At 41.9% G+C, this 27,039-nt stretch overlaps 1 protein-coding gene across 1 annotated transcript in view; it reads left to right on the plus strand.

Moving 5' to 3' along the window:
* The window catches only part of mgaa (MAX dimerization protein MGA a), a 79,454-nt gene that overhangs the window by 43,724 nt on the left and 8,691 nt on the right, over window positions 1–27,039 (plus strand). Inside the window, exons 9-20 of the mRNA XM_034159572.1 lie at window positions 48–321; window positions 506–633; window positions 1,441–1,524; window positions 2,278–2,352; window positions 6,222–6,297; window positions 8,655–9,595; window positions 10,272–10,607; window positions 12,513–12,825; window positions 16,384–16,596; window positions 18,453–18,632; window positions 24,216–25,069; window positions 26,416–26,565. Coding sequence (XP_034015463.1) covers window positions 48–321; window positions 506–633; window positions 1,441–1,524; window positions 2,278–2,352; window positions 6,222–6,297; window positions 8,655–9,595; window positions 10,272–10,607; window positions 12,513–12,825; window positions 16,384–16,596; window positions 18,453–18,632; window positions 24,216–25,069; window positions 26,416–26,565 — 3,624 coding nt within the window. The remainder of the gene's footprint in view (window positions 1–47; window positions 322–505; window positions 634–1,440; window positions 1,525–2,277; window positions 2,353–6,221; window positions 6,298–8,654; window positions 9,596–10,271; window positions 10,608–12,512; window positions 12,826–16,383; window positions 16,597–18,452; window positions 18,633–24,215; window positions 25,070–26,415; window positions 26,566–27,039) is intronic.

Consider the following 27,039-nt stretch of genomic DNA (forward strand, 5'->3'; position numbering starts at 1 on the left):
TGTTGTTGGTTGTTCCTGAACATTGTGTCTGGTGTGTCCATCTGCAGGGTTTTGTAAGCGAGAATCCCACAGCTCCCATCCAGCTGATCAGGCGGCGACCTCCTCCTTGTCTGAACGACTTCTGCCGGCTGGGTTGCATATGCTCCAGTCTGTCCCATACCACCAGGATCACACACTGTGGCCGGGCACAGTGCATGTTTGGCTGCAGCTGCCTCAAACAGAAGGTGGTGCTGCTAAAGAACCTTGAGGGTTCTGACTCCAGCCCTTCCTACCACAACTCCAGCAAAAAGAGGAGGAAAAAGAGGATGAAGATGGCGTATGGTAGGTACCTGCTGATCACTAATCAATGAAGAACAGGTCACAGCTGCAGTCTAGTCAGAGCTTCAAAAGGCCTGAGCCAGTTCATGGCAGACTAGCAGCCAGACTGGGCCGCTTCAGATCTGGTTGTGTTGTCACAGGTGTGTGTATTCTTCAAAAATGACACCCACCATGTTGATCTCTGTAGTTCTGAAGGATGCAGACACAGTTTCCCAGCCAGCTGAGCGGGTCCGGATCCTGTGGAAGAAAAAGAGTGCAGATTCTGATCCTGACCCGATTGAAGTGCCTCAAGCATTTGTCCCATCCTGCGGCACTGTATGTACTCTTATTAAACTTTATTCTGTCACATTTGTGAGGTAAAAATTGCTTATTGACAGAGATTATTTTTTTTATTCATCTTTAATGACTTTTTCTAACAAACTGACATTTTTCGACACTTGTCATATTTATTACCCTGCTTTTTACTTGGGGCCGGTTATTATTTTGTTTTTTTATGATACCAAAGTGAAACTAATACTTTTAAAATGGGCTCTGAACTCATAATAAAATTACAATGTGAATGTTGACTACATTAAATAATGAGCCATTTTATTGATCAGGCTAATTTGAATGTCAGATAATGTATTAACGCCTTAATAATATGGATAGAAATAAATACACAGCAACTTCTCATAAATAAAACCTAACTCTGTTAAAATTATTTTTCACTAAATACATTTTGTAATGAACATTGTGTTGAAAAGTAAGTACCACATGTGAGCAGTGATCTGGCCACTTAGATTTGAACATTTGAGGTATTTTTGGTTAATGTCATAGAAACAATCAAAAGCTACCGGGTATGAATCAAAAACATTTAATCAATATGTACAAAATTTATAATGAGGTTTTTTTTATGCCTTTAGGGACTTTTGTGGATTTCATAAAAATTTGATAAATGATTCCAACATAGTTTCATGTTTTTAAAAATGTTTTGTGTGTGTGTGAATTAGATAAAAATAAAAATGATTTGTAGTATACCTCGTATGATGTTTGATCAGGCTCAGCCATAATGACAGTATTTTGAGAGTATATAAAAATTTAGTTTAGTGTTTGCTAATCCAACAACACTTCAATCTTTACCAGAGTAAACCCAGAGTTCCACCCCGTGGATCCACCTGTGAAGACGGATCAGTCAAAGGTTCCAAGCACAGAACAGTTACTGGAAAGGTAAGATTTTATTCAGCTTCAGTACTGAAACATGATCTACTGTGGAACGTTTTTCTGTGTTAACTTGGTTTATTTTGGCTAGGCTTTCAGAGTCAACTACTGCCAAGAAGAAATTAGGCCTGTTGCGATAATTACTATATCGACTTCAGTAATTGCTGTTTTAAGGTTCTTTCTTTTACTATAATGTCTATTTTTTGTACATCAAAATATTCAGAACAATCTCAACTTTCAGAATATGTGACACATAAGTCTAGAGCAGTGTTTCTCAAACCTTTTCACACCAAGGACCGCTTAACCAAAAACAAAACAGACCACTTAACTCTCCAATTTAAGCATTTAAGCACAACTTGTCCTAAACAGTTTGATTTGAGTGATACTTCACAGAGTGGTAGCACACCATGTGGAGATCTGCATAAAGGAAAAAAAATCTGGTCCAGTATTTTCCACAGATGATAATTGGCATGTTGTTGTTGTTGTTTTAAATGCATTATGTTTGTCAGTTCCAGTTTCTGGTTGGTCCGTTTACTCATAATGCATACAGTAGTGTTCACAATAATAGTAGTGGATTCATCTTTTTAGTCACATAGCACTACTATAATTCTGAACACTACTGTACAAGCAGTGCCGGGTTGGGGGGGGGGGGGGGGGGGGGTGCATTTTGTTAGCCTGATCACATGTCTGTAGTTAAACCTTGTTTGCTAATATAGAAATTTGAATATGTTGGGTGAAGATTTGATGTTGTTATGTTTGCAGAAGAAGTCTGATTTTGACAGCTGTGCCAGGGTCAGAGGTTACAAAGACAAAATGTTTAAGAGACCCAAGCGAAAGGTAAAGGTTGAATTTGATATTTTCATTTGTACTGAAACAATGTTTTGAACAACTCCAGCATCTGTCATATATTTCCAGTGATAACAAGCCTCTTTTTTTTTACAACCCCAATTCCAATTAAGTTGGGATGTTCTGTAAAATGTAAATAAAAACAGAATACAATGATTTGCCAAACCTCTTCAACCTATATTCATTTGAATACACCACAAAGACAACATATTTAATGTTCAAACTGATAAACTTAATTGTTTTTGTGCAAATATTTGCTCATTTTCAAATGGATGCCTGCAACACGTTTCAAAAAAGTTGGGACAGTGGCAACAAAAGACTGGGAAAGTTGATGAATGCTCAAAGAACACCTGTTTCATGATTGGGTATAAAAGGAGCATCCCCAAAAGGCTAAGCCATTCACAAGCAACAATGGGGCGAGGATCACCACTTTGTGAACAGTTGCATGAAAGAATAGTTCAACAGTTTAAGAACAATGTTTCTCAATGTTCAATTGCAAGGAATTTAGGGATTCCATCATCTACAGTCCATAATATAATCAGAAGATTCAGAGAATCTGGAGAACTTTCTACACGTAAGCGGCAAGGCCAAAAACCAACATTGAATGTCCGTGACCGCCAATCCCTCAGGTGGCACTGCATTAAAAACCGACATCATTGTGTAAAGGATCGTGGGCTCAGGAATACTTCAGATCTACATCTACAAGTGCAAGTTAAAACTCTACCATGCAAAGTGAAAGCCATACATCAACAACATCCAGAAACGCCACCGCCTTCTCTGGGCCCGAGCTCATTTGAAATGGACAGACGCAAAGTCGAAAAGTGTGCTGTGGTCTGATGAGTCCACGTTTCAAATTGTTTTTGGAAACCATGGACGTCGTGTCCTCTGGACAAAAGAGGAAAAAGACCATCCAGATTGTTACCAGTGCTAAGTTCAGAAGCCAGCATCTGTGATGGTGTGGGTGTGTGTTAGTACCCATGGCATGGGCAACTTACATATCTGCGATGGCACCATCAATGCTGAAAGGTACATCCAGATTTTGGAGCAACACATGCTGCCATCCAAGCAACGACTTTTCAGGGATGTCCCTGCTTATTTCAACAAGACAATGCCAAGCCACATTCTGCACATGTTACAACAGTGTGGCTTCGTAGTAAAAGAGTGCGGGTACTAGACTGGCCCCCCTGCAGTCCAGACCTGTTGCCCATTGAAAATGTGTGGCGCATTATGAATCGCAAAATACGACAACGGAGACCCCGGACTGTTGAACAACTAAAGTCGTACTTCACGCAAGAATGGGAAAGATTTCCACCTACAAAGCTTCAACAGTTAGTGTTCTCAGATCCTAAACGCATATTGAGTTATTTGCACAAAAACAATAAAGTTTATCAGTTTGAACATTAAATATCTTTTCTTTGGGGTGTATTCAATTGAATATAGGGTGAATAGGATTTGCAAATCATTGTATTCTGTTTTTATTTACATTTTACACAACATGCCAACTTCATTGGAATTGGGGTTGTAATTACCTATCATCACTGACTTGATTGGACACGTTGAAAGTGGGTGGGTCTTGTTAAGCACAAAAAGCAGTGATTCTGAGCTGATATGATCCTGTTTTGGTGGATTAAAACGATCCCCTTCTCTGCTGTTGGGCCAGGCATTGTGGGAAATAGAAATAATGTTTGTTTTTAACCATTTTCCCAGCATGCACCACCATCCTGGAACAGTAGTTTCATACTTTGAAATAAATAATGAAATCAATCAATCAATTCAATCAATTTTTTTTTATATAGCGCCAAATCACAACAAACAGTTGCCCAAAGGCGCCTTATATTGTAAGGCAAGGCCATACAATAATTATGTAAAACCCCAACGGTCAAAACGACCCCCTGTGAGCAAGCACTTGGCTACAGTGGGAAGGAAAAACTCCCTTTTAACAGGAAGAAACTTCCAGCAGAACCAGGCTCAGGGAGGGGCAGTCTTCTGCTGGGACTGGTTGGGGCTGAGGGAGAGAACCAGGAAAAAGACATGCTGTGGAGGGGAGCAGAGATCGATCACTAATGATTAAATGCAGAGTGGTGCATACAGAGCAAAAGAGAAAAAAACAGTGCATCGTGGGAACCCCCCAGCAGTCTACGTCTATAGCAGCATAACTAAGGGATGGTTCAGGGTCACCTGATCCAGCCCTAACTATAAGCTTTAGCAAAAAGGAAAGTTTTAAGCCTAATCTTAAAAGTAGAGAGGGTGTCTGTCTCCCTGATCTGAATTGGGAGCTGGTTCCACAGGAGAGGAGCCTGAAAGCTGAAGGCTCTGCCTCCCATTCTACTCTTACAAACCCTAGGAACTACAAGTAAGCCTGCAGTCTGAGAGCGAAGCGCTCTATTGGGGTGATATGGTACTACGAGGTCCCTAAGATAAGATGGGACCTGATTATTCAAAACCTTATAAGTAAGAAGAAGAATTTTTAAATTCTATTCTAGAGTTAACAGGAAGCCAATGAAGAGAGGCCAATATGGGTGAGATATGCTCTCTCCTTCTAGTCCCCGTTAGTACTCTAGCTGCAGCATTTTGAATTAACTGAAGGCTTTTTAGGGAACTTTTAGGACAACCTGATAATAATGAATTACAATAGTCCAGCCTAGAGGAAATAAATGCATGAATTAGTTTTTCAGCATCACTCTGAGACAAGACCTTTCTAATTTTAGAGATATTGCGTAAATGCAAAAAAGCAGTCCTACATATTTGTTTAATATGCGCTTTGAATGACATATCCTGATCAAAAATGACTCCAAGATTTCTCACAGTATTACTAGAGGTCAGGGTAATGCCATCCAGAGTAAGGATCTGATTAGACACCATGTTTCTAAGATTTGTGGGTACAATAACTTCAGTTTTATCTGAGTTTAAAAGCAGGAAATTAGAGGTCATCCATGTCTTTATGTCTGTAAGACAATCCTGCAGTTTAGCTAATTGGTGTGTGTCCTCTGGCTTCATGGATAGATAAAGCTGGGTATCATCTGCGTAACAATGAAAATTTAAACAATACCGTCTAATAATACTGCCTAAGGGAAGCATGTATAAAGTGAATAAAATTGGTCCTAGCACAGAACCTTGTGGAACTCCATAATTAACTTTAGTCTGTGAAGAAGATTCCCCATTTACATGAACAAATTGTAATCTATTAGACAAATATGATTCAAACCACCGCAGCGCAGTGCCTTTAATACCTATGGCATGCTCTAATCTCTGTAATAAAATTTTATGGTCAGCAGTATCAAAAGCAGCACTGAGGTCTAACAGAACAAGCACAGAGATGAGTCCACTGTCCGAGGCCATAAGAAGATCATTTGTAACCTTCACTAATGCTGTTTCTGTACTATGATGAATTCTAAAACCTGACTGAAACTCTTCAAATAGACCATTCCTCTGCAGATGATCAGTTAGCTGTTTTACAACTACCCTTTCAAGAATTTTTGAGAGAAAAGGAAGGTTGGAGATTGGCCTATAATTAGCTAAGATAGCTGGGTCAAGTGATGGCTTTTTAAGTAATGGTTTAATTACTGCCACCTTAAAAGCCTGTGGTACATAGCCAACTAACAAAGATAGATTGATCATATTTAAGATCGAAGCATTAAATAATGGTAGGGCTTCCTTGAGCAGCCTGGTAGGAATGGGGTCTAATAAACATGTTGATGGTTTGGATGAAGTAACTAATGAAAATAACTCAGACAGAACAATCGGAGAGAAAGAGTCTAACCAAATGACAAAAAGTAGGTATTTATTATGTACACAGAGGCTGTATTTTTTGTTGGGGATGGGGCGCACCTCAGTTTAAAATTTTACTGTGTTTCTTGCAGGGCGTTTGTAAAATTCAGGCTCTAGATGATCGTTCAAAGCCTAACAAGGTGAAAGGTGCTTTATGTCTCAAACCAGGTGGGTGTAATGAGATGTTGGTTTCTGCCTTTTCACCAGTGTTGTCAACTAATGAATTTATTCTGTCCAAGGTGACTGAACACAAACTGTTATAATTTCATTATGGTGATTTGTTCCTAATAATGAGTGTAAAGTAAAAGTGTAATGTTAGCAATTACAGAGAATTCCTGCTTAACTAAAACAATCAATATAACAACAGTATAACAACCCGAAGGAGCTAAATCGGTTGCAGTATGTCCAGAACTCTGCTGCGAGGCTTTTGACCCGCACCAACAGGAGAGCCCACATCACGCCTATCTTGGAATCCCTCCACTGGCTCCCCTCTTGCATCCAGAATTAATTTTAAAATCTTGGTCTTCACTTTCAGAGCACTATATGGTCAGGCTCCTGATTACATTGCTGATTTGAGTCAGCCCTACACCTCAGCCTGCGGCCTCAGATCTTCAGGTCAGAACCTGTTGATGGTTCCTCGAACCTGCTTTAAAACTCGAGGAGACCGATCTTTTAAAGCCATAGCGCCTCGTCTCTGGAACGAACTCCCTCTGTCTCTGCGATCCCTGGACTCTGTTGAGATGTTCAAAAAGCAACTGAAGACTCTACTTTTTAAACAGGCTTTTCATGGCCAATAATTTTTTTAGTACTGAGTGTGTATTTTTACTGTATATTTTTATTGTTTTACCTTGTAAAGCGCTTTGTGACCCCTGTCTGCGAAAAGCGCTATATAAATAAAGTTTACTTACTTACTTACTTACAATGGAATAAATGGTAAATGGACTGCATTTATATAGTGCTTTTCCGTCTGCATCAGACCCTCAAAGCGCTTTACAATTATACCTCACACTTACCCATTCACACTTGCACACCGATGTCAGGGTTCTGCCATTTGGTGTTTCGCAGTTGTGAAATTTTGTGCGGGCGTGTACGTGAGTCACGCGAGAGATAGTTTCAGTAGAGTTCTGGTTTAGGGCACAATGGAAACACACCTCGTGAAGCGTGGACAACATCAGCGCACTGCAGAAGTTTATCATAGGTGCTACACCTCCCCTAGATAACCCTCTCAACTTGAGAGAACGTGTCGTCATCATCATAATCGCTTGTGAACTCGCATCCACATCTTCACTTTGCCAGTGTTTATATGCGTTGTGAGACAGCGGAACTCTGCTGGCACCACGATGCATTCTGGGAAGTGTAGGTAGCCACCAGGGGCATTATGGGAAACGACGAAATACCGAATGCAAGGAAATCACTACACACTGGGAGCATTTAGGGGATTAAGGACCTTGCCCAAGGACCCTTAGCGATTTTTATGGTCTGGTTGGGTTTTGAACCAAGGATCCTCTCGTCTGAAGGCCACCGCTTAACCACTAGACCATCACCTCTCCCGTTTTTCTCCTCTTCCGTATCAGACTTGTGATGACATATGTGTGCCCTGTGCTCTTATTGTGAAAGACTCGTGTGCAAGAAACAGGAAGTGTTCTGTGACAATGTGGCTAGCTTTGTACAAGCTCCAGTCATGCTGAAGGACCTACTACAAGTTTGTGTTCATTCTTGTCAGATGTCTTTTTTCCATCTAGCAAAATGAGTTCCTTGTCAGCTGATGTCCACAAAGTTCATCAGAAAGCGTTGTGCATGTTAAGAACTTTTAGGCGCGTTGAGACAGATCTTTCCTGCTGTCTAGATGTTTGTTTGTCATTTTAAGTGTGTGAGAGTGGGACAAAGAGTGGACACGTGGGATTTCTGGACAGAACACAGAGAAAACCAGCTTCACGTGTTGACAGTCAGCAACAGACTGGATGCTCCACTGTTTTCAATGAGAGGCTGCTGGGAAAATTAAGGATTTTTTTTTTTATCTTACCAAACAGGAATCACTTACAGCAACAAACAGATTAACTGTAGAGTTGCCTGGATTTAAACAGGTAGTTTTTTTTCATCTTCTGAGTGCCAGAGTTTTCTGTTTTAATGTAAACGCTGTGCAAAATGTTTCAGTGAAATAAATTTTTGTCTGTGTGGATAATATTGAAAACTGACTGTGCACATCGCGTTGTTTTTTTATTTTTGCTGTGCCAGACATAAGCTGGCAAGGAACACATTTAATAAATGATAAAAGGATAGGAAAAAAAACAGGTGATTTATTCTTTATTTGTGAGGAAATCAGACATTTTGTTGAAATGAGTGATCCGACAAACACAATATTTGACAGAGTTTTGGGCAAATGCCCACCCCACTTCAAGCAGTATTTCACGCAGAACGCCCAGTGCACTCAGGCACGCAAATGTGGTATGTATGTTTGTTTTTTTGCTGATGTAACAAGTGTAGTGTAAAATGAAAGTGATTCCATTTTTTGTACTTTTTTTAAGATCCTGTTGACCAACTCCTTGAGTTGCCAAAGTCCGATGAGCCCGAAAGTCTTCCACAGTTGCATCCAAAGCCATCAAAACGACTCGTTATCATGGCAGAGGGTCGGTGGCAGAGTGATACCGACCGAAATCACGTCTTAAAAGTAGTTTGTGAGGCCATGGCCCAGGAACGACTTGACCTGCCCTTCTGGGTTAAACATTACCTCATCACGCCTCTGAACCAGTCTGTGGAGGAAAGCGCTGAGGGTCACTGCATCCACTACAAAATCCACATCTCTCAACCCTGTGTGAACCCATCAAAACCAGCAGCACAGATAAAGCCACATGCATCGGAAGGCCAGACAGAGATGCAACAATTACAAGAGCAAGGTCTCCAGAGAGAAATGCAGCAGTTACAGCAGAGCGTTGAGCCAGAGACAAACCAACAAGGCAACCAGAAGGTGCGGCGGCAGGGCAACCAGAAGGAGCGGCAGCAGGGCAGCCACAAGGAGAAGCAGCAGGGAAACAAGAAGGAGCGGCAGCAGGGCAGCCACAAGGAGCGGCAGCAGGGCAGCCACAAGGAGAAGAAGCAGGGCAGCCACAAGGAGAAGAAGCAGGGAAACCAGAAGGCGTGTCAGCAGGGAAACCAGAAGGAGCGGCAGCAACACAAAGTTCACATCAAAAAGACCAAAATCCAGCAAGAAGATTACAAGAGAAAGACAAACAAGCTGCTGAACCAACACGGACACACACCCAAAAAACAACCAAAAAGGTTCCACAAAACAGTAAAACAACTGCCTGACCAACAGAAAGAGAGATTTAATCAACAGCAACGGGGTAACAAGAGAGACCACCAACGACAGGAGTGCAGCCTCTGTGAGGGCCAACAACAGCACCAGCGCTGCAACCAGAGGAATGTCCAACAACTACAAGAGGACCTGCAACAAGCCCAACAGCAGCAGGTAGAAGAGTCTGAGTTTTATGTTGAATTTCAACAAAACACATCACTCCTTGATGCTTCCTACATTTATCACGAACATCTGCTTTGCGATATCGTATCCAAAACTGTTATCGGTACAGCATTCTGAATGTTGTTTGGTTTGCAGGATTAATCCTGTTGGAATTGATGAGGCAGATGTTGATTTTGTTGCCTTAAAAAAATAGTTAAGATTGGAAATTTGAAGCAGCGGCTCTTGTATTCCTACTGTGTAGCTAATGATTATACACAAAGCTCCAATGACACAGCTGCTCTGTTTAATAGAAGCACAAACTTTTTGAAAGAGCTACATTTTAAACTAGCTGGATGGAAAGCCGTCATATTACTCACACACTCATCTTCAACTGCTAACTTCAATTAAGGGTCATGGGAGCTGGAACCCATCCGAGCAGTCAGATGGCTTGAGGTGAGGTACATCCCGGACAGGACGCCACTTTAACAATTTCAAATGAAAATTCTGTGTGAACTTGACTGAGCCCAAGAGTTCTCAGTTCAAACACTCACTTGTTATTATCTTCATTACTATTGTTGTTGTTATTTTGTGAGAGGGCTTATGTACTATCAAGAAGATGGCTGTATATGAAGATATGACACAGTATGTTGAAACATTTTGTTCATTTGTCTTTTGGTGTTGTGAACAGCAACAAGTGATCAAAGAGAAGTCCCCAGAATACTGGCAGCAGGAAGTAATGGAGGAAGAGGATCTTCTGGAGGACTGGCAGCGGGAGGTGGAGGAGGACCAGTCTGTGGAGAGCTGGAACTGGGGTGAGGCAGTTACTGATGTCAAGGATGAGATGGTGGCGCCACCAGTTTCGCAGAAGAATGAATGGGATGAGAGGAACACAGAGGTGATGACGAGGAAAGAGAAGAAGCAGAGGATGATCAGCATGGCTGTGCCTTTCCTGGCAGGTGTGTCCTCTGCTGGCATCCTCTCAGCCAATAAGAAACAGTCTGGAAGCTCAGATCACGTAGTCCGGGTAAGTACTTTCTAGCTGCTCAAAAGCACAACAATGAATCATCACTGAGATCTTGGGATATAAAAAACTCTGTGTTTACAGTTGGGTCCATGAGTAACTGGACAGTAAACATTTTACCTCTCCACTCCTTCACAGTGGGGCTGAAATTACATAAGATGTTCTTGCAGCATCAACTGTCAGAGTTTTAACAAAAAATATTGCATTTGCAGAGGTCACTGTTCTCTATATTATAATAGCTAAGTGGCCTCTGTGTGCATGTGCGTGTTTGATTTTGATCACGGAGAAACCGGGGAGAACTGACATTTGTCATTTGGTATGGTATATTATGTATTTTGGATATATTTATTTGGATATATTTTTGGAGATATTAGCCAGTAAACAATGGACGTTGCGCTGCAATGCACCATGGGAGGTTGGGGTTTTGGAGTTTTGAATATTATTATGGTTCATGGTAGTTTAACAGTATAGTTAGTGTTATTGATTTATTGTGTTTTTGTATTCAGTTGGTTTTAGTCAGTTTAGTTAAATGTCATGTTGCCTTTACCATGAATGAGAAATGTGTTGTGTTTGATGTCTTCCGCCGCCATCTCTGTTTGTGCATGTCACATGCTTGTGGCAGAATGTGGAAAAGACGACAAGCTCTGCATGCGCGTGTGTGTGTGTGTGTGTGTTGTGTGTATATAACTTTGATCACGGACAAACTGGGGAGAGCTGACATTTGCTGTTTGGTATGCTGATGTATTTTTGGTCAAGGATGAATGCTGTGAAAATTGAATATTGATAGGGCTAATATTTTTGGAGAAACTACGGATATTAGCTCTGTGAGTACTCACTGAACACATATGTATGTGGGTAATCTGTTGATATTTTTTCAGAATTTTGATTTGTTGAATTCAAATTTTGTATGGGACATCCTGAGAACTTGCAGGCACTGTGAATGTTGTGTGAACTAAGGACACAGTCTAACGTCTTCCTGGTGAATATTGGTGTTGGCCAGGGCTGCGTTCTGGCTCCTACTCTGTTCAGAGCGTCCATAGACTGGGTATTGAACTGGGTTATGGAGTCCCGCTACTTTAGACTGAGGACAATCCTAGGATCTTTGGAGAGTCAATGGCTTCGCTGATTATGGCACCAGAGGAGTTGAAGTATCTGGGTTTGAAGTTGCCGTCAGTAGTGTTTTCATTTGTGTTTGAAGAGATTAATTTATCTGAACAGTGACGTTCATCTTTCTGGGTCATCAGCCTTTGACATTAAGAGATGCCTGGAAAGAACTTATCTTGGTGTATCCATTCTTGCTGTATGATTGTAACCAGTAATCTAAGGTAAAGACTGGATGCCTTTGAGACTACTGGCATGTCTTTGTGCTAACTGAACAGTTATTGAGAGAGACTTGGACACTGCTTGATGCTCCTTGATTTGTGTGTCCATGATCCAGCATTCCGGGTACCCTCAATACTGAGAACCCTGCCAACTGGAAAAAAGCCCAGGGGATGCCTATCGCTTGGCTGTGGCAGATAGATGGTTATGTTTAAGAAGTGGGAATGCACAGGTGGTTGCCATCTAGGACTGAGGGTGGTCCACTGTAGTGGATGTGCAGCTAACCTGCACTGTAATTGAAAAAAGTATTCAATGTGTATTTTTTTTTCTGTCCCGGTTATATTTACATATTACTAGTTTTGACATTTTGGCCATAGTAAAACACTATTTCATTAATTGCATTTTCAGTGTGTCTCATATTTTCTGACATTTTACAGGTAAAAAATGGTAGAATGTAAAATTTGTCTTTAAAAAAGAATGTGTGTGTGTGTGTGTGTGTGTGTGTGTGTGTGTGTGTGTGTGTGTGTGTGTGTGTGTGTGTGTGTGTATTCTGGGCTTGAACCAAATTTCTCCTTAATCTTTCTCCAGGTGAATGGAAAGGACTATCCTCTTGCCAGGGTCCAGTTGGGAATGATGGGTGCACTCCACCCAGCAAACAGACTAGCAGCTTATCTGATGGGCCGGGTGGGATCCACCACTAAAAAACAGAATTCAACAATGGCTTCTTCTTCTTCATGTTTGAAGTCCTCCCATTCCAAAACCCATCTGATTCATGAAAAGCCTTTGCAACCAACGTCTTCAGCTGCTTCATTATCGTCTGATGTGGCTGCTGCCTGTCCCACTATACCATCCAGCAGTGTGCTACCAGCAACCGTGTTGAGCCTCCCTGCACAACCAATGGGTAAAAATAAAATTCTTGTTCAGGGTGTGCTGCAGTCTCACCACATTATGCATCATTTTGCAACAGGTTTTTCCAGTATAACTTCAGATTGACACAAATCTGTAGGTGATCAGAGAAAGCAGAAATATCAGAAAATCTCTGCATTTTAAAATGTAGCACATCAAATGTGTTCAGGCAGGATGGCATTGATCTGAAAGTCTGTAGAGTTTAAATCTTGTATTTGTTGAGCCTGAGTTTATCATGAGCTAGCACTAGTAGCTCCTCATAATCACCCGCAGTCCAGTCGGGGACAACCAACTGTCGGCAACATCCGATTACTGGTATCGGTTATGATGACATGAAACCTTCTGCTTCAAAAAGCTTAATTACTTGATGCCTCATTAGTGCATATTGGCATCTATTGGTGAAAATAATTTGCTGCACACTTGTGGTGACCCTACAAGCTGGAGGCCACATTGCACAGTTTCAGTTGACATGTAACAGCAAGGATTAGAATATTCATACTGAAAAAAAAGATAGGTGGAAAGAACAACTAGTAGTTAAATTAACTGTTCTCGATTGATCTTGGTTTGCTTTTTCAAACTTTATTATTAATTAAAAGTCGAGCCGCTGCTCCTCCACGTCGAAAGGAGTCAGTTGAGGTGGCTCGGGCATCTTTTCCGGATGCCCCCTGGACGCCTCGCTGGAGAGGTGTTCCGGGCACGTCCCATTGGGAGGAGGCCCCGGGGAAGACCCAGGACATGCTGGAGGGACTACATCTCTCGGCTGGCTTGGGAACGCCTTGGGGTTCCCCCGGAGGAGCTGGGGGAGGTGTGTGTGGATCGGGGGGTCTGGGCGGCTTTGCTTGAGCTGCTGCCCCCGCGACCCGACTCTGGATAAAGCGGAAGAAAATGGATGGATGGATGGATGGAAAATAAGTATTGAACACATCACCATTTTTCTCAGTAAATATATACTCAACAAAAATATAAACGCAACACTTTTGGTTTTGCTCCCATTTTGTATGAGATGAACTCAAAGATCTAAAACTTTTTCCACATACACAATATCACCATTTCCCTCAAATATTCTTCACAAACCAGTCTAAATCTGTGATAGTGAGCACTTCTCCTTTGCTGAGATAATCCATCCCACCTCACAGGTGTGCCATATCAAGATGCTGATTAGACACCATGATTAGTGCACAGGTGTGCTTTAGACTGTCCACAATAAAAGGCCACTCTGAAAGGTGCAGTTTTATCACACAGCACAATGCCACAGATGTCGCAAGATTTGAGGGAGCGTGCAATTGGCATGCTGACAGCAGGAATGTCAACCAGAGCTGTTGCTCGTGTATTGAATGTTCATTTCTCTACCATAAGCCATCTTCAAAGGCGTTTCAGAGAATTTGGCAGTACATCCAACCAGCCTCACAACCGCAGACCACGTGTAACCACACCAGCCCAGGACTTTCACATCCAGCATGTTCACCTCCAAGATCGTCTGAGACCAGCCACTCGGACAGCTGCTGAAACAATTGGTTTGCATAACCAAAGAATTTCTGCACAAACTGTCAGAAACCGTCTCAGGGAAGCTCATCTGCATGCTCGTCATCCTCATCGGGGTCTCGACCTGACTCCAGTTCGTCGTCGTAACCGACTTGAGTGGGCAAATGCTCACATTCGCTGGCGTTTGGCACGTTGGAGAGGTGTTCTCTTCAACTCTATGTGAAGGAGATGTGTTGCAGTGCATGAGGCAAATGGTGGTCACACCAGATACTGACTGGTATCCCCCCTCAATAAAACAAAACTGCACCTTTCAGAGTGGCCTTTTATTGTGGGCAGTCTAAGGCACACCTGTGCACTAATCATGGTGTCTAATCAGCATCTTGATATGGCACACCTGTGAGGTGGGATGGATTATCTCAGCAAAGGAGAAGTGCTCACTATCACAGATTTAGACTGGTTTGTGAACAATATTTGAGGGAAATGGTGATATTGTGTATGTGGAAAAAGTTTTAGATCTTTGAGTTCATCTCATACAAAATGGGAGCAAAACCAAAAGTGTTGCGTTTATATTTTTGTTGAGTATTTCTATATTTCACGGTTGAAGTGTGCCTATGATAAAAATTACAGACCTCTCCATTCTTTGTAGGTGGGAAACTTGCAAAATCAACAGTTGATCAAATACTTATTTGCCTCACTGTGTGTGTGTGTGTTATTGAAATGAAAAGAAGACAAACACCTCTAGTTGATGACATCCAAAGAGTGCAGTTTTAGTCTCATCTGACCAGACTACATTCTCCCAGGATTTCACAGACTTGTCTAAATGTTGAGGATAAAACTTTAAACAAGCTTCAGCTTGCTTTTTCTTCAGTAATGCAATCTATCACCTGATGAAGTTTGATCCAGATCCGATCCAGATTGTGGATTTTGTGGACATTTGAATTTAATATTGAAAAACCCATTTGGTGTACATTTTGCATTATATCTCAATCAGAAGTGTCTCAGTCACTCTCATTTGTGACAATGAGGTGCAAACTGACAATGAATAGACTTAAGTTTGATCCGCATCTGATTCATATTGTGGATTTAGTGGATATTTGATTTAAAGATTGAAAAGCCCTTTTGAACTATATTTAGTATTATATTTTATCTTATGAAAAGCCACTTCTAACAGGACGATGACCTTGAAAATTTTTTCCAAGGTAAAACTAGTGTTAGCGGAGATTTGCACTCTACGAAGGCAGTGCTCTAGTTTTATTTGAAACAATTATTCAGTTGCTCTCCACAAGTGGTCCATGGCTCATGGACAACTCTTCTGATAATTCTTTTCACTCCTCTGTCAGACACTTTTGAAACAGCACCTGGTCATGGCCAGTTTATAGTGAAATGTTCTTTCCACTTCTGGATTACAGCCCCACAGTGCTCACTGGAACATTCAGAAGTTTAGAAATCCTTCTAAAACCAATTCCATCAGTATGTTTTGCAACAGTAAAGGTCCAAAGATCTTGAGAGACCTCTTTGCTTTTACCCATCATGAGCTGTTTCTTGTGAGACACCTGTTTATAGGCCATCAGTTGGGACTGAACCAACTGATATTAATTTGCACTGACAAGGGGTAGGATTGCTTTCTAATTACTGATATATTTCAGCTGGTTGGTTCTCCATGTCTTTTTGCACTTCCCTTTCTTCATCTGTTATTTTTTTTTTCCTGTGTCATTTCATATTATTGTACTCATACAACTTAATTTCTGTAGTTATTTGTTTTGTTTTCTTTATATGTGTGGATTACTTGGTGTCACATCTGGTGAAAATTCAGGTCAATAGCACCTTAAGAAATATACGTATTTACTGAGGAAAAATGGTGACGTGTTAAATAATTATTTTAGCTGCTGTCACTGAAACACATTTTTTTCTTTATTATTGCTTTATTGTTTGTTTTATGGGGTGTGATCCTGGACCCTTCGACTTTGGCATTGACAATGCAGCAAACCCTGATCTTAAAAATAAATAAATAAATGAAAACAATAGATTTTTTTTTTTTTTTTTTTATCTTACAAGCTACTCTGTTTCACAGGAGTTCAGCCATTGGTTGTGAACACTGACCAGTCACAATCTGTTCCTTCGACTGTTCCTGTGGATCCAGTCCAGCTTGCAGGCAAAGCAGCAGCAGTGCAGAAGGAGGCTGGGGCTCGTGTAGTGACACTGAAGGTCATTCGAACAGCCACAGCAGGGACTAGTCAGATCAGGGCTGTTTCAGGTGCTTCTTCAAGCTCTGGCCCCACATCAGGTAATGATGAAAGGCTGCTTGTCCCACTGTGGTTTTATTTGGACCCTGAAAAAGTTTCCTTGCTCATGGCAGCATCGGTGACATTGGTGTGAATGCAAGGCATTACTGTAAAGCGCTTTGAGCCCCTGTAATTGGCCTACACACTCTGGTCAATACAGCTATCTGTATTAGTTATGAAATGGGGAGAACAGATTAGTCTTTCCTCTGGATTTGAAGGACTTCAAACAATCAGACTATATGATCTCAGCAGGCAGATTGTTCCACAGAAGAGCTGCACAGTAAGAGAAAGCTGTGTGACCTGCTAATTTCAATTTCAGTTGATTTAATTTTATATAGCGCCAAATCACAGCAAAGTTGCTTCAAGGCTCTTCACACAAGTAAGGTCTAACCTTTCCAACCCAAGAGCAGAGATTCTTAATCCGGTCCTCAAGGACCGGATTTTCTAATTCAGATATCTGTTAGGAGTTGATTGGCTGTGCACCTGAATTTGCAAATCAGCTTGTGGCAGAACTGGGAGAGATGTAAAATGTGCAGGTTCAGGGGTCCTTGAGGACTGGATTGAGAACCCCTGCCCTAGAGCATGCACACAGGCAACAGTGGTAAGGAAAAATTCCCTATGATGAAATTGAGGAAGAAACCTCAAGCAGACCAGACTCAGAGGGGTGACCCACTGCTGAGGCCATTCTAACAGTTACAAGGTTTTTACAACGCTGAAGAAACAGAAAACAGGAAATCAAAACAACGTCTGCTGTATCAGCTTCAGGCATGGCATCTCACGGTCAGTGAAGCATCACATTGTCCGCAGACGCCAATGCCGTACAATGCCCTCCACATCTCAGACAGAGAGAACAAGAGCAGAATCAGTCGGCTGGAAAAACAACACCTGAGGTACAATTCATCAACAGTAAATCGACAGGAAAGCAGAGAAAATGCTATGGTAATCACTGATCGCTAGCCCTAAGCTTCACTAACAGACCCAGAATTTAGATAAAGTTGAGGCTGAGACCTATTCCGTTACTAATACAATGAATTTAAAAGGATTGGAAGAATATTTCCATTATGCTAGCCATACGAAAAGGAGAACAAATGCGTCTTAAGTCTGGACTTGAAAGTCTCTACAGAATCTGTTTTATATCTGAAGGGTGATCATTTCACAAAACAGGCATGATAAGAGAAAGCTCTGTGGCCTGCAGACTTTTTATTTACCCTAGGGACACAGTAGTCCTGTGCCAAGAACGCAGAGCCCAGGTTAGTACATAGGGTTTAATTACAGCAGCTAAGTAGGGAGGTGCCAGTCAATGAATAATTTTATAGGTTATAACTTCTTTTTAAGCTTTGGATCACAATAATCCTGCCTCCTATGAATGAAGAGCAGGGGTCGGTACATAAGATTTAATTAGATCAGCCAGACGGGGAGGTGCTAGTCCATGAATGATTTTATGTATTAATAACAAACCCTTAAAATCTGACTTCACATGGAAAGGAGGCCAAAATTGGTGTAATATCAAACTTTCTTCTCCTAGTCAGAACTCTGGCACCAACATTTTAAACCAGTTTAGAAGGAGCAAAGGCATGAATCAAAGCCTCTGCATCAGCTATATATCCCCAGTTGTGATTTACGACTTCAGAGATAATGGAACGCAGTAAAATTATGCAAAAATATAGCATTCTTAAATCCTTAAAAAATTAAAGTACTATTGTCTACAGTAGCTGGAACACTGCAACACCTGTCAGAAACAGGTTTGCTTCTTCGACACCTGCAGACACAGAGTAAATGAAAATGTCCTACAACATTTAAATTTAATGTTCTCAGTTTACAGATACTCTTATCAGCTTTCAAATGTTTCTACCTCCAGGTACACATAATCTGATACCAGTACCCGTCCAACTTCACAATTTGTCCGCAGTTGGCCAGAAGATGGTTCTGCGGGCAGCGCCAGGAGTCCAACTGTTTCGCAGACCGGATGGTAAACTGGTGCAGATTATTTCTGTCAACCAGCTGATGCCTGTGCAGCCAGTCACACCTGCCAAGACACGTGAGTTTAACACTCAGTATTACATCGTGACCAGTAAGGAGCAAAAAGACACCGGCACATCACTTTATCAACCTAATGTTTTATGACTGAAACATAGCTGGTCTCACGACTGTCTTGTAGACTTCTCCCTTGCTGATATCCTTCGATTCCAAATCACCCCTGCCACCTTTCTCCACCTACTCCACCCTGTCTGCACTTTCTTCACCTCCTTACCACACTCTTCATTACTTTGGATAGTTGACCCCAAGTATTAAACTCATCTACAGTACATCCAGAAAGTATTCACAGTGCTTCACTTTTTCCACATTTTATGTTATAGCCTTATTCCAAACTGAAGTAAATTCATTTTTCCCTCGAAATTCTACTCACAACACCCCATAATGACAACATGAAAGTTTTTTGTTTTGTTTTTTTCTAAATAATTTACAAATTTATTACAAATAAAAAAACAGAAATCATATAAGTATTCACACCCTTTGCTCAATACTTTGTTGATGCACCTTTGGCAGCAATTACAGCCTCAAGTCTTCTTGAATATAATGCCACAACTTAGTGCACCTATCTTTGGGCAGTTTTGCCCATTCCTCTTTGCAGCACCTCTCAATCTCCATCAGGTTGGATGGGGAGTGTCAGTACACAGTCATTTTCAGATTTCTCCAGAGATGTTCAATCAGATTCAGGTCTGGGCTCTGGCTGGGCCACTCAAGGACATTCACAGAGTTGTCCTGAAGACACTCCTTTGATATCTTGGCTATGTTCTTAGGGTCATTGTCCTACTGAAAGATGAACCTTCATCCCAGTCTGAGGTCATGAGCACTCTGGAGCAGGTTTTCATCCAGGATGTCTCTGTACATTGCTGCATTCATCTTTCCCAATCATGACTAGTCTCCCAGTTCCTGCTGCTGAAAAACATCCCCACAGCATGATACTGTCATCACCATGCTTCACTGTAGGGATGGTGCCTGGTTTCCTCCAAACATGACACCTGGCATTCACACCAAAGAGTTCAAACTTTGTCTTATTTTTTCTTATTTTTATTATTTTGTTTCTCATGGTCTGAGAGCCTTTGAGGTGCCTTTTGGCAAACTCCAGGTGGTCTTCCATGTGCTTTTAAAGGCACCTTGACACATTTGCATTCTACGTTATATAAATGGTGTAACATTTTTGTAGTTTTCACAGTAAAAAAAAAACAAAAAACTTTTTTCTATTCAGATTTTATGTTTTTGTTTGAAATTAGGTTCATTGTGTTATTAGAAGATGTCAGAATGAAATAAAAACTGTAAAGTCACAGGTTGAGCTGAAACAAATGACACCAAAACAAGCAAAGTAAACAAAGGTTACTGACTGTTTGTTGTTTTAATCTGGAGTGCTGTTTCTGACACACGCTGTGTGTGGTTGTATGACTGTGCTGGTGAACTGCAGATAAATTGCCCTTTTAGGGATCAGTGAAGTTGTTTAAATTGAATTTGAATTGAACCACATTAAAAAGTTTTTTAAGGTAAATTATGAAGGTAAAGCCAAAAGTAGTCAAAAATGACCAATTATACCCTGGACCCCAGAGGGTTAAATAGTCTGGTTAGAAACTCAACTGCAATCTCCTAAACATTTCCATGCCTCCGCTGGAAATCATATGGACCAGCTGTCTTTCCACTCTTCATCCTCTTCATAACTGCCCTCACTTCATTTTCAATTTCAATTTATTTTCATTTATATAGCGCCAAATCACAACAGAGTTGCCTCAAAGCGCTTCACACAGGTAAGGTCTAACCTTACCAACCCCCAGAGCAACAGTGGTAAGGAAAAACTCCCTCTGAGGAAGAAACCTCAAGTTTCTTTCAATTTCATCCTTACTAATCACTAACACATAATGATTTACTCTCTTCATATCATTCAACCTTCTCTCTTAGTAATATTTTGATATGATGGGTAGGAAAATTGATAAGGTATTGTGGAAAAAACACATGGTGATACTTATTTATATATATATATATATATATATATATATATATATATATATATATATACACACACACACACGAGGTCTATTAGAAAAGTATCCGACCTTATTATTTTTTTCAAAAACCATATGGATTTGAATCACGTGTGATTGCGTCAGACAAGCTTGAACCCTCGTGCGCATGCGTGAGTTTTTCCACGCCTGTCAGTTGTGTCATTCGCCTGTGAGCAGGCTTTGAGTGAGGAGTGGTCCAGCCCCCTCGGCGGATTTTCATTGTCAGGAAATGGTGGAATGATTTGAGCTTTTTTTCCATCAGAATTTTTTCAGAAACTGTTAGAGACTGGCAGCTGGAAACCATTAGAAAAATTTATCTGGCTTTCGGTGAAAATGTTACGGGCTTGGTAGAGAATAGGGAGTGTTACTGTCGCTTTAAGGACGGCTTTAAGGGCGCTCCGCGCTCTGTGCCGCCATCGACAGCCACAAACCACCGGATCATTTCTAAACGGATGGCTCTGTGGAGCCGGACCGTCGTGTGCACTTTCTCTAGTTATCACAAGAGCTGGACATCAACCATTTTCCAGCAGATTTCACTTTTAACAAGAGATTTTGTCATGGAAAGCCGAGCGGAGGCTTCGCGCGTCACGACCGATTTGCTGATGGAGCGAGACAAAGGAACACCTCCGTTTTGGTCTCACAGGACGGCTTTGAGATGGCGTTCAGACAGCTGTCTGGACCACTCCTCACTCAAAGCCTGCTCACAGGCGAATGACACAACCGACAGGCGTGGAAAAACTCACGCATGCGCATGAGGGTTCAAGCTTGTCTGACGCAATCACGTGATTCAAATCCATATGGTTTTTGAAAAAAATAATAAGGTCGGAAACTTTTCTAATAGACCTCGTATATACACTCAACAAAAATATAAACACAACACTTTTGGTTTTACTCCCATTTTGTATGAGATGAACTCAAAGATCTAAAACTTTTTCCACATACACAGTATCACCATTTCCCTCAAATATTGCTCACAAACCAGTCTAAATCTGTGATAGTGAGCACTTCTCCTTTGCTGAGATAATCCATCCCACCTCACAGGTGTGCCATATCAAGATGCTGATTAGACACCATGATTAGTGCACAGGTGTGCCTTAGACTGTCCACAATAAAAGGCCACTCTGAAAGGTGCAGTTTTATCACACAGCACAATGCCACAGATGTCGCAAGATTTGAGGGAGCGTGCAATTGGCATGCTGACAGCAGGAATGTCAACCAGAGCTGTTGCTCGTGTATTGAATGTTCATTTCTCTACCATAAGCCGTCTCCAAAGGCATTTCAGAGAATTTGGCAGTACATCCAACCAGCCTCACAACCGCAGACCACGCGTAACCACACCGGCCCGGGACCTCCACATCCATCATGTTCACCTCCAAGATCGTCTGAGACCAGCCACTCGGACAGCTGCTGAACCAATCGGTTTGCATAACCAAAGAATTTCTGCACAAACTGTCAGAAACCGTCTCAGGGAAGCTCATCTGCATGCTCGTCGTCCTCATCGGGGTCGCGACCTGACTCCAGTTCGTCGTCGTAACCGACTTGAGTGGGCAAATGCTCACATTCGCTGGCGTTTGGCACGTTAGAGAGGTGTTCTCTTCACGGATGAATCCCGGTTCACACTGTCCAGGGCAGATGGCAGACAGCGTGTGTGGCGTCGTGTGGGTGAGCGGTTTTCTGATGTCAATGTTGTGGATCGAGTGGCCCATGGTGGCGGTGGGGTTATGGTATGGACGTCTGTTATGGACGAAGAACACAGGTGCATTTTATTGATGGCATTTTGAATGCACAGAGATACCGTGACGAGATCCTGAGGCCCATTGTTGTGCCATACATCCAAGAACATCACCTCATGTTGCAGCAGGATAATGCACGGCCCCATGTTGCAAGGATCTGTACACAATTCTTGGAAGCTGAAAATGTCCCAGTTCTTGCATGGCTGGGATACTCACCGGACATGTCACCCATTGAGCATGTTTGGGATGCTCTGGACCGGCGTATACGACAGCATGTACCAGTTCCTGCCAATATCCAGCAACTTCGCACAGCCATTGAAGAGGAGTGGACCAACATTCCACAGGTCACAATTGACAACCTGATCAACTCTATGCGAAGGAGATGTGTTGCACTGCATGAGGCAAATGGTGGTCACACCAGATACTGACTGGTATCCCCCCCCCCAATAAAACAAAACTGCACCTTTCAGAGTGGCCTTTTATTGTGGACAGTCTAAGGCACACCTGTGCACTAATCATGGTGTCTAACCAGCATCTTGATATGGCACACCTGTGAGGTGGGATGGATTATCTCAGCAAAGGAGAAGTGCTCACTTTCACAGATTTAGACTGGTTTGTGAGCAATATTTGAGGGAAATGGTGATATTGTGTATGTGGAAAAAGTTTTAGATCTTTGAGTTCATCTCATACAAAATGGGAGCAAAACCAAAAGTGTTGCGTTTATATTTTTGTTGAGTGTGTGTATATATATATATATACGAGGTCTGTCCAAAAAGTATCAGACCTTTTTATTTTTTTCAAAAACCTTATGGATTTGAATCATGTGTGCTTGCATGAGCCAACCTTGAACCTTCGTGTGCATGCGTGAGTTTTTTCACGCCTGTCGGTTGCGTCATTCCCCTGTGAGTAGGCTTTGAGTGAGCACTGGTCCTCCCCCCTCGTTGGATTTTCATTTTGAGGAAAATGTCTGAACGATTGGAGCAGCGCTGAATCTAATTTTTCCAGAAACTGTGAGAGACAGCCAGGTGGAAACCATTCGGAAGATTCAAACGGGTTTTGGTGGCTTTTCAGTCGAGTGAGTATCCGAGGAATTGTGTAAGAGCTGGACATGTTACAACATGTCCTGTGAGACTTCCAATTTCCGCACGTCTTTCATTACAAAATCTCCTGTAACAGTGGAATGCGCCGAAAAAGTGCTGATGTACACCTCTTCTGCAATTTCTCTGGTAGTCAGATGACGTCCCGGATCAACACAGCGTTCACTTTGGAAATGATCTGGTCATTTCAGCCTGTCGATGGCCGCTCGGAGCGTGGCGCATCCTCCGCCATTGTGCGCCGTCTTTAAACCGGTTGTAACACTCCTTAATCTGTGTGATGCCCATAGGATCGTCACCGAAAGCCGTCTGAATCTTCCGAATGGTTTCCACCTGGCTGTCTCTCACAGTTTCTGGAAAATGTGATGCAGCAAAGCTCCAAATCGTTCCACCTCGTAATGAAAATCCAACGAGAGGGGAGGACCAGTGCTCACACAAAGCCTGCTCACAGGCGAATGATGCAACCGACGGGCGTGAAAAAAATCACGCATGCGCATGAAGGTTCAAAGTTGGCTCATGCAAGCACACATGATTCAAATCCATATGGTTTTTGAAAAACATAAAAAGGTCTGATACTTTTTGGACAGACCTCGTATATATATATATATATATATATATATATATATATATATATATATATAGCTCTTGTTTTAATAGTAAAATTACTGTAAATGTTGCTGAACTGTTACTTTGATAATACTCACGGACTGTGTACATATCTTTTCACTGTCTCCTTGCCCTTCAGGCCCTGCCCCAGTACATTCTGTTACATCACTGCAACATCCAGCCATCTCAGTTATCAACCAAACAACACCACTCTTGACCCCCCCACTCGTCACTTCCCTCTCCGGGTTCCAGTCCTTCACTGTGTCTCACATCAACACTCCAGCCCAACCCAGGGCTGGCATGCTGCACCAGCAGGGAGCATGTACCTTCAAAATCCTCCCTTCAGGCAACACCAGTGATCGTTTAATCATAACTTGTCCCAGCGTTCCTACCCAGGCCACCACCACAAACGTGGTGCCAGCACCAGGTTCTGTCACTATGACTCCAGTGCGCAAGCCATCCCCAGTGAAATCCTCTGCAAGCCAGGAGATTGAGCCAGGCATCAACAGAGTGGCCATCAAAGCTATTCAGGATCCTTCTTGCACAGGGACAGATACAGCCAAGACCATTCCTCAGGAACGTCTTCAGCATGTCGTCCAAACCATTCCCCCAACCGGCACCATCAATGACAACTTTGCAAAGCATGGCAGTAGTGGTCCTACCACTGCAGCGTCCCATCTGGATTCAGAGGCCAACCCTGTTACCGGTGTCTTGCCTCAACCACATCCTTCTCATGAAAGACCCGCTGTTGCCATTCCTGAGCTCGCATGTGACCTAGTGGACCTGGACATCATCTGTGTTGATGATGAAACAGGACTCTGTACTCGAACAGGGGGTGGGGCCTGTGCAGGTGCTGCAGAACTGTCACAGGGCAAAATGCAGATGAAAGACATGGAGGTAGTAGACCTGGTTGATTCGAGCAGTTCGACAGAAGATTTGTCAAGCTTTGAGGATGATTCGGACAGTGACAGTGAAAAGGATTTTCCACCAAAGGTCAGTGTGAGAAATAACTTTGTTTTTCATTTCATCAAAGAATCATCTGATTTTTAAATTAAACCATTGTAGAATAAATAAATAAACAAACAGGTAGCTAAGGTTTCTGGTTGTGTCCATCTGGGACATTAGCTATATATGTAAAATTGTGCAGAGCAGGTAGCTATGGAGTTAAGCAGCCGACCTGCCAATATATATATGACTGGGTTCGAATCCCACTCATGCTACCTGTCTGTGTCGTTGGGCAAGGCACTTAATCAACGGCGTCTCAGTCCACCCAGCTGTAAATGGGTACCAGTCTGGGCTGGGGATTATCCTGCCGTTGGACTGGTGTCCAGTTCAGGGGAAGTTGTAGACTCTCATCCGCTTCACATCACAGAATGCAGAAATGAGCACCACCACCTCAGGGCCTATATCGGACTTCACCATCTTCTTTCTGACTGACAAAGGAGGTGAAGGTGTGATTTTTTATTTTTTTTTTTCCCTCCATGTTTATGTGTAGAGACTAAACCTCATGAGTAATAATATATCAACAAGTAAATGATAAGCAATGATTAACATATCGGAACCTTTAAGAAAGCGACTAAGATTCCAGGGCCACTTATTGACAGTGAGATGCAAATGAAGTTGTCTCTTTAGAGCAGTCCACTCATGGAATCTGTTGAGAGATTTCTGCGTGTTCAACATTAGTTGACGGTTGAAATTTGACATATAAATTTTCACTGTCCACTATCAGGGTGTCTTTGTGCTGTTGAACTTTGAGGTTAGAGCTGTAGGCTGTGTCCAGAATGGAGGTCACAGTTCATCAAAACTGAGTGCAGTCAAGTAAACATTTTGCCTTCTTGGGTAAATCTACAAATTTGAACAAATCACAGTAATGTTACTGGAATAGACTCTGGTTTTGATCATTTATGGCCAGAATGCAGGTGAGGCTGACCCTCAGATTGGCAGAGTCATTGATGATTTTGGTGGGTGTGTGTTTGTGCTTTGCCATGATTGCATGTATGAGGATACCAAAGTAATTACAGCTCATCAGGATCCTACGCTCCCAGTCTTCCAGTCATGCTTATTCTGTGAGACGTCACATAAAATTCACATTGCCAGTTCCTGGTGAACCTGCAGTCTTTTACCGCCATCATTGTCTATAGAACTGTGATCACAAACCAGCCTTCTGCAAATTGTGTCCATCTCTGAACAAGATAAATGGACAATAACACAGCGTCAACTGTACGTTGCTGTCCACTTCCTGGAAATCCATCGACCGCTAAAATTGCTGCAAAGTCACATCTAGAATTGTTTGTATATTGCCCTACATCTGGGTTCATGTACTTTCTTCCCCCTCACAGGCGTCCACTGAGATGAACAACACGGAAAGGAATGCAGTGAAGTCAGCCTTGGAGAAAAACCGGCGACAGGAGCTTTTGCATCTGTTTAGCAGTCTGAAAAAGGAGCTGGCACTCTCCAAAAAGTCTTCAAAGATCAGTGTGTTGACAAAGGTCAGACACAGCAGGAGATTGTATTCTAGCAAACACAAGCATATTAGCTACTGCAATTTTGTCAGAAAGATTTAAGAGCATTTTGGATGCATTTCAGTCTGTGACCGAACCCTAAAATCTCTGCACTGACATATAAGATGACATATAAACTGAGTGTCATCAGTTCCCTGCAAGAACAGTAATGTACATCATGCAAAAGGTACCAAATAATGAAAAAGAAGTGCACAGGATCATCGATGAGGTGCTGAATACAATATATATATATATATATATATATATATATATATATATATATATATATATATAAATACAAACCAAAGTCATTACACAAAACAGCCTCAATGCAGGAAATTATACTTAATGAAAATCACCATTTCAACTCCTATTAACTCTAATCTCCTGCATCAAGCCTGTGAGTTTTGTGCAACAACTTACATCATGCAAACCCTTTTCACTGCCACAGTACCATATTTT

The sequence above is a fragment of the Thalassophryne amazonica genome, chromosome 19 (genome assembly GCF_902500255.1).
Source record: "Thalassophryne amazonica chromosome 19, fThaAma1.1, whole genome shotgun sequence".
In the NCBI taxonomy this organism is placed as follows: domain Eukaryota; kingdom Metazoa; phylum Chordata; class Actinopteri; order Batrachoidiformes; family Batrachoididae; genus Thalassophryne; species Thalassophryne amazonica.